Source organism: Vicia villosa, unplaced genomic scaffold, assembly GCF_029867415.1.
Source record: "Vicia villosa cultivar HV-30 ecotype Madison, WI unplaced genomic scaffold, Vvil1.0 ctg.000881F_1_1, whole genome shotgun sequence".
NCBI lineage: Eukaryota > Viridiplantae > Streptophyta > Magnoliopsida > Fabales > Fabaceae > Vicia > Vicia villosa.
The window spans coordinates 180767-189905 of record NW_026705397.1 but is presented as its reverse complement, the minus strand read 5'-3'; the positions used below and the strand labels follow the sequence as shown (position 1 = coordinate 189905).

Sequence of the window (9139 nt, the reverse complement as noted above, 5' to 3'; positions counted from 1 at the left end):
CAATTATGATCATGATTTTTATTATATTTACAATTCTTGATTAGTTAAATAAGAGCAAATTGGTATATTTTGTTTCCTTTAAAAGAATATTTATTTTTTTCACTATAAATTGCTTTAATACAAAGAGAATGATGTGAAAACCTAAAGAAATAGAAACTTGGGATAAAAAAGTGATTGAGAAAATTGTTTGGCTCATCAAAAGCTTTCATCTCTACTTATTCTTTCTTTTGTAAGTTATTTTTTCTTTCTTTTTATGCTTATAAATAACATGGTTTGTAGTTAGTTTGTTATAAGTTTGTATGCAAAGATGCTTTAGTTTTAAAATGTCAAATAAGACAATTTTGTATATTTTTTTCCTATTCGTTAAATAATCTTTTGTATTTTATATTTTTCTTTGGAATTATTAATTATATAAAATTATGTGTAACATCTTTTATTTACTGATCTTGTTAAAAGTTGTTATATGTATTGATGGATAATTTAAATTTTGACATCAAGCTTAAAGAAGAATTTTGATGGAAGGAAGAGGAAAGAAGAAATCTTTATTCGGAAAAATAAAGCAAATATGTTCAAAAAAGGTGGAAAAAAGAAAGGGAGAACATGGGACGACATAGAGCAAAGGTGGGATGAGATGGAGCATGAGATGAACGAGATGGAGCAAGAGCTGAATGAGATGGAACAATCTTCAGAGCAATCATCGGAGAAATCTTTAGAACATATAGAGGAGGAAGAGGAGGAGAAGAAGGTAGAATCAATACCTTCATCTAACTCTACACAACATTATTATTATCCTCCACAAAGTCAACAAGTAATTCAAGGAAATACACAACCGTGGTACCCTTCATACTCTTCACAATATAGTGGGAACCATTCACAATTTAGTGATGGAAATACACAACCATGGTACCCTTCACACTCTTCCCAATATAGTGGGAACCCTTCACAATATAGTGATGGAAATACACAACCATGGAACCCCTCACACTCCTCACAATATTATGGGAACCCTTCATACTCTTCACAGTATAGTGATGGAAATACACAACCATGGAACCCTTCATTCTCCAATTCACGTGATGGAAATGCACAACATGGATATACAGAGAACACCTTGTCATATTCTTCACACTTCAGCGGTGGAGATACACAACCAAGTAACTCTTCCTATTCTTCAAAGGATGTTCTATGATGTGAACCTATTGAGTTGCTAATTAACTGCTTAGTAACATTTCTTTCTCTTTATATTTTGTTGATTTTATAGAATATTTTTCGATTTTTATTTAACGAGATAATAAGTGAACTTATAAAGAGGATATTCTACGTTCCAAATATAAAGAAATAATATAATTTAGAAAATAATAATAAAAATAATTTTTGGATATTTATATTTTTATATACGAAATTAGAAATAGTCAACAAAATATATAAATTATTGATTTTATTCTTTGAATGACTAAGAAACTTCTTTTAGAATTTGATTATAAAATATTTTTGAGTTATTTTTAAGTGATTATTTTATATGAGTTTGCAAATCCATATGAAAATAGATAGAATTTAAGACTAATATGTAGGAATTTTAAATGGATTTTAGATAATTATAATATGCACACAAAAAAAGAGGGAAAAAAGAATTAGATATCTACTATGACTTTTATAAAACTTAATAAAAATATTTTTTGTCAATTACATTAATATAGTCAGACTCGTAGAAACTTGTAAATTATATTTAGATGCATAAAATTTGTAAATAATATGGAATAATATTAAAGGAAATAATGTTTTTTAAATATAAAATAAATTAGTTTGTTAGAATTAAATGGTTATAATAGAATTAGGGTTGACTCTATATTATTATCAATTTCACATGCCCGCATAGAGTTAGAGTTAGAGGTTAGGGCTGCTATCATGATAACTTTATATTTATAATCAGTAGATATGTTGTCATCTGAAAAGATAGGCCATATAAAAATTATTGTCTTATTAAAAATATAATTATCAACATTTTTTCTACAATCTTTTTAGTTAAATACAAGTATAAAATCAAAGAATGTTATGCCCAACATGAGCAAACACTAGAAATATGTGATTGATTTTATTAAATGGTGATATTTGATTTGATATTTGATAATATTTGTCCTTGTCATTATATTGATGACATATTTTTTTATTGTGATTATATATTATTATTTGAGATAATTTGTTGTAAATATGATATAAAATATAATAGATTAATATTCCAGCACTAATAATTTAAAACTATTTTAGACATGCATCCAATCAAATCAATTTGTACTATCACTTTTTTGGTAAACTTTAAAAATAACTCAATAAATATATATCTACAGAATTTTGATTAGATGCAATTGAAAAAAATACTTTGAGAATATTGATGTCTAGATACAAATCAATATTATATAACAAATCAATTATCATCATGATTTTTATTATATTTACAATTCCTGATTGGTTGAATAAGAGCAAATTGGTATATTTTGTTTCCTTTAAAAGGATATTTATTTATTTTTCACTATAAATTGCTTTAATAAAAAGAGAATGATGTGAAAACCAAAAGAAATACAGACTTGGGATAAAAAAGTGAGTGAGAAAATTGTTTTGACTCATCAAAAGCTTTCATCTCTACTTATTCTTCCTTTTGTAAGTTTTTTTTTCTTTCTTTTTATGTTTAAAAATAACATGGTTTGTAGTTAGTTTGTTATAAGTTTGTATGCAAAGATGCTTTAGTTTTAAAATGTCAAATAAGACAATTTTGTATATTTTTTTCCTATTCGTTAAATAATCTTTTGTATTTTATATTTTTCTTCAGAATTATTAATTATATAAAATTTTGTGTAACATCTTTTATTTACTTATCTTGTTAAAAGTTGTTATATGTATTGATGGATAATTTAAATTTTGACGTCAAGCTTAAAGAAGTACTTTGATGGAAGGAAGAGGAAAGAAGAAATCTTTATTTGGAAAAATAAAGCGAATATGTTCAAAAAAAGGTGGAAAAAAGAAAGAGAGAACATGGGACGAGATAGAGCAAAGGTGGGATGAGATGGAGCATGAGATGAACGAGATGGAGCAAGAGCTGAATGAGATGGAACAATCTTCAGAGCAATCTTCGGAGAAATCTTCAAAGCATATAGAGGAGGAAGAGGAGGAGAAGGAGGTAGAACCAATACCTTCATCTAACTCTACACAACATTATTATTATCCTCCACAAACTCAACAAGCAACTCAAGGAAATACACAACCGTGGTACCCTTCATACTCTTCACAATATAGTGGGAACCATTCACACTTTAGTGATGGAAATACACAACCATGGTACCCTTCACACTCTTCCCAATATAGTGGGAACCCTTCACAATATAGTGATGGAAATACACAACCATGGAACCCCTCATACTCCTCACAATATTATGGGAACCCTTCATACTCTTCACAATATAGTGATGGAAATACACAACCATGGAACCCTTCATACTCCAGTTCACTTGATGGAAATGCACAACATGGATATACAGAGAACACCTCGTCATATTCTTCACACTTCAGCGGTGGAGATACACAACCAAGTAACTCTTCCTATTCTTCAGAGTATCCTCAACCAAACTATTATCCTAATAATCGACAAAACATCCAAGGGGAGAATGAGTACGTTAGTGATGAAAACACAGAATGGTGTTCTATGATGTAAACCTATTGAGTTGCTAATTAACTGCTTAGTAGCATTTGTTTCTCTTTATATTTTGTTGATTTTATAGAATATTTTTCGATTTTTATTTAATGAGATAATAAGTGAATTTATAAAGAGGATATTCTACGTTCCAAATATAAAGAAATAATATAATTTAGAGAATAATAATAAAAATAATTTTTGCATATTTATATTTTTATATACGAAATATATAAATAATTGATTTTATTATTTGAATAATTAAGAAACTTCTTTTAGAATTTGATTATAAAATATTTTTTAGTTATTTTTAAGTGATTATTTTATATGAGTTTGCAAATCCATATGAAAATAAATAGAATTTAAGACTAATAGGGAGGAATTTTAAATGGATTTTTAATTATAATATGCACACAAAAAAAGAGGAAAAAAAGAATTAGATATCTACTATGACTTTTATAAAACTTAATAAAAATATTTTTGGTCAATTATATTAATATTATCAGTCTCGTAGAAACTTGTAAATTATATTTAGATGCATAAAATTTGTAAATAATATGGAATGTTATTGAAGGAAATAATGTTTTTTAAATATAAAATAAATTAGTTTGATAGAATTAAATGGTTATAATAGAATTAGGGTTGACTCTATATTATTATCAATTTCACATGCCCGCGTAGAGTTAGAGTTAGAGGTTAGGGTTGCTATCATGATAACCTTATATTTATAATAAGTAGATATGTTGTCATCAGAAAAGATATGCCATATAAAAATTATTGTCTTATTAAAAATATAATCATCAACATTTTTTCTACAACTTTTTTAGTTAAATACAAGTATAAAATTAAAGAATGTTATGCCCAACATGAGCACACACTAGAAATATGTGATTGATTTTATTAAATGGTGATACTTGATTTGATATTTGATAATATTTTTCCTTGTCATTATATTGATGACATATTTTTTTATTGTGATTATATATTATTATTTAAGATAATTTGTTGTAAATATGATATAAAATATAATAGATTAATATTCCAGCACTAATAGTTTAAAACTATTTTAGACATGCATCCAATCAAATCAATTTTTACTATCACTTTTTTGGTAAATTTTAAAAATAACTCAATAAATATATATCTACAGAAATTTGATTAGATGCAATTGAAAAAAATACTTTGAGAATATTGATGTCTAGATACAAGTTAATATTATATTGCAAATCAATTATCATCATGATTTTTATTATATTTACAATTCATGATTGGTTGAATAAGAGCAAATTGGTATATTTTGTTTCCTTTAAAAGGATATTTATTTTTTTCACTATTGTGAGATATTGGATCGAACGCTAGTATGGTCGAATGGTAGCTTCTTGGTTCGACAAGATTAAGCATGAAGTCGAAGATTGTTCACATGCTTGTGTCGAAGATGCTAGGGTTGTTAGCATGTTAAATTAGGTTTTAGTGTTTAAACCCTAATTTGTTAAGTTAGCTTGTTTATTAAGTTGGCTTGTGTAATGGGCCTTGTGGAAAAAGCCCATTAGTTAGTATGTTAGGTTTTATTATAAATTGCATACTAGTCTCTCATAATTGCTAAGCTGCAAATCCTAATTTAGGGTGAGAGAGGTTATTTGTTATTCTTGTAAACTTGTAATCTTGTTTTAAGAGAAAGTAAAAGAATAGCAGTTATAACCAATTCTTGTGTTCTTCTTATCTTCCCTAATTCCTATTATATTTTGTTCTTGACATCGTTTTTTCACAACAAATTGGTGCGGTGAGCGTGGAGCATGTTGATGCTGAATTGCATATCCCTGATGAAGTCGAAGAAGAAGCAGAAGATGCTGAGGAAATATAGGAAACTATCGATGACTACCTATTGTCAAGAGATAGGTCGAGAAGAGCCATCAAGCCACCTCAGAGACTTGAATATGAAGATCTTATAACTTATGCCTTAATCTCTGCAAGTGTGGTTCTAGACGAAGAACCTAGAGACTACAAGGGAGTTATGAGGAGTCAAAATAAGACTGAATGGCTGAAGGCCATGGATGATGAGATGAAATCTCTTCATGATAATCATACTTGGGAACTGATCAAGAAACCTGTTGGGGCAAGGTTAGTCAGCTGTAAATGGATTTTCAAAGTTAAGGAAGGAATTGAAGGAGTGACGTCGAAAAGATACAAGGCAAGGTTAGTTGCAAGGGGTTTCACTCAGAAATAAGGTGTCGACTTCAATGATGTATTTTCTCCTGTTGTGAAACATAGGTCGAATCGAATGTTGCTTGCAATGGTGGCACAGTTCGATCTTGAACTAGAACAGATGGATGTGAAGACTGCGTTCTTGTATGGTGATCTAGATGAAACGATCCTGATGAGGCAACCTGAAGGGTATGTCGAAAAGGGGAAGGAAGATTATGTGTGCAAGTTAAAGAGATCTTTGTATGGGCTGAAACAATCTCCTCGATAGTGGAATAGGAGATTCGACAAGTTCATGGCACGCATAAGTTTCATTAGAAATCAGTTCGACCACTGCGTTTACTTCAGATTTCGACCTGGTAATTCATTTGTTATTTTGTTGCTTTATGTGGATGATATTCTCATAGCAAGCAACAATGTTGAAGATGTGGCGAGGGTGAAGGCTGAACTCAATAAGGAGTTCGATATGAAGGATCTAAGAGCTGTTTCCAGGATTCTTGGAATTGACATTCGAAGAGATAGAAAGAAGTCGAAGCTATGCTTATCTCAAGAGGCATATCTACGAAAGATTCTCGAAAAGTTTGGTATGTCGAATTCAAAGCCAGTTGTGACTCCAACAAACCCTCAATTCAAGATGAGTATTGATCAGTGTTCCATTACTGATGTCGAAAGAGCCTATATGAATAGCATCCCATATGCTAATATAGTTGGTTCTTTGATGTATGTTATGGTCTGTACTAGACCCGACATAGCATATGCAGTAAGTCTTGTAAGCAGGTACATGGCGAACCCTGGAAAAGCTCACTGGCAAGCATTGAAGTGGATTTTAGGTACATAAATGGGTCTCTAAATAGAGTCCTAATTTATGGTGGAGCCTTGGGTAAAGATAGTAAAGTAGTAATAGAAGGATATGTCGACTCTGATTATGCAGGTTGTATGGATTCCAGAAAATCTATTTCTGGATATGTTTTCACTATGTTTGGCACTGCAATTAGTTGGAAAGCAACACTTCAGAAGGTTGTTGCTCTATCAACCACTGAAGCGGAGTATATTTCCCTAACGGAAGCTGTGAAAGAAGCATTGTGGCTTGAAGGTTTTGCGAAGGAGCTGAAACTTCAAGGTCGAGGTATCACTGTTAAATGTGATAATCAAAGTGCAATACACTTGTCGAAGAATTCAGCCTATCATGAGCGAACTAAGCACATTGATGTGAGGCTGCATTTCGTCAGAGGAGTAATCGAGCATGGAGAAGTCCAAGTACTGAAGTGTTCAACTGAAGACAATGCTGCTGATATGATCACCAAGACAATGTCGAGTTGCAAGTTTTTCCACTGTATGCAGTTGATAAAGCTGCATGAAGAAAGCTACTTTGTTCCCTTGATGTTGTAGAGTTAGATCCAAGGTGGAGATTTGTGAGATATTGGATCGAACTCTAGTATGGTCGAAGGGTAGCTTCTTGGTTCGACAGGATTAAGCATGAAGTCGAAGATTATTCACATGCTTGTGTCGAAGATGCTAAGGTTGTTAGCATGTTAAATTAGGTTTTAGTGTTTAAACTCTAATTTGTTAAGTTAGCTTGTTTATTAAGTTGGCTTGTGTAATGGGCCTTGTGGAAAAAGCCCATTAGTTAGTATGTTAGGTTTTATTATAAATAGCATACTAGTCTCTCATAATTGCTAAGCTGCAAATCCTAATTTAGGGTGAGAGAGGTTATTTGTTATTCTTGTAAACTTGTAATCTTGTTTTAAGAGATAGTAAAAGAATAGCAGTTATAACCAATTCTTGTGTTCTTCTTATCTTCCCTAATTCCTATTATATTTTGTTCTTGACATCGTTTTTTCACAACAACTATAAATTGCTTTAATACAAAGAGAATGATGTGAAAACCTAAAGAAATAGAAACTTGGGATAAAAAAGTGAGTGAGAAAATTGTTTGGCTCATCAAAAGCTTTCATCTCTACTTATTCTTCCTTTTGTAAGTTTTTTTTCTTTCTTTTTTTGCTTATAAATAACATGGTTTGAAGTTAGTTTGTTATAAGTTTGTATGCAAAGATGCTTTAGTTTTAAAATATCAAATAAGACAATTTTGTATATTTTTTTCCTATTCGTTAAATAATCTTTTGTATTTTATATTTTTCTTTAGAAATATTAATTATATAAAATTTTGTGTAACATATTTTATTTACTTATCTTGTTAAAAGTTGTTATATGTATTGATGGATAATTTAATTTTTGACATCAAGCTTAAAGAATAACTTTGATGGAAGGAAGAGGAAAGAAGAAATCTTTATTTGGAAAAATAAAGCGAATATGTTCAAAAAAAGGTGGAAAAAAGAAAGAGAGAACATGGGCCGAGATAGAGCAAAGGTGGGATGAGATGGAGCATGAGATAAACGAGATGGAGCAAGAGCTGAATGAGATGGAACAATCTTCAGAGCAATCTTCAGATAAATCTTCAGAGCATATAGAGGAGGAAGAGAAGGAGAAGGAGGTAGAACCGATACCTTCATCTAACTCTGCACAACATTATTATTATGCTCCACAAACTCAACAAGTAATTCAAGGAAATACACAACAGTGGTACCCTTCATACTCTTCACAATATAGTGGGAACCATTGAAAATTTAGTGATGGAAATACACAACCATGGTACCCTTCACACTCTTCCCAATATAGTGGGAACCCTTCACAATATAGTGATGGAAATACACAACCATGGAACCCCTCATACTCCTCACAATATTATGGGAACCCTTCATACTCTTCACAATATAGTGATGGAAATACACAACCATGGAACCCTTCATACTCCAATTAACGTGATGGAAATGCACAACATAGATATACAGAGAACACCTCGTCATATTCTCCACACTTCAGCGGTGGAGATACACAACCAAGTAACTCTTCCTATTGTTCAGAGTATCCTCAACCAAACTGTTATCCTAATAATCGACAAAACATCCAAGGGGAGAATGAGTACGTTAGAGATGAAAACACGGAAGGATGTTCTATGATGTAAACCTATTTAGTTGCTAATTAACTACTTAGTAACATTTGTTTCTCTTTATATTTTGTTGATTTTATAGAATATTTTTCGATTTTTATTTAATGAGATAATAAGTGAATTTATAAAGAGGATATTCTACGTTCCAAATATAAAGAAATAATATAATTTAGAGAATAATAATAAAAATAATTTTTGCATATTTATATTTTTATATACGAAATATATAAATTATTGATTTTATTATTTGA

General features: G+C 30.3%; 1 protein-coding gene across 1 annotated transcript; it reads left to right on the top strand.

Annotated features, from left to right (window-relative positions):
• The first annotated feature begins 2941 nt into the window (after nucleotides 1-2941).
• Nucleotides 2942-3703, top strand: LOC131631908 (uncharacterized). Its single transcript, XM_058902667.1, has one exon. The coding sequence runs from the start codon at nucleotides 2942-2944 to the stop codon at nucleotides 3701-3703; it is 762 nt and encodes a 253-aa protein (XP_058758650.1).
• The last annotated feature ends 5436 nt before the right edge of the window (nucleotides 3704-9139 follow it).

Bases quoted from the DNA above. Each gene is read 5' to 3' on its own strand.
- LOC131631908 (XM_058902667.1), top strand. From the start codon at position 2,942: ATGGAAGGAAGAGGAAAGAAGAAATCTTTATTTGGAAAAATAAAGCGA.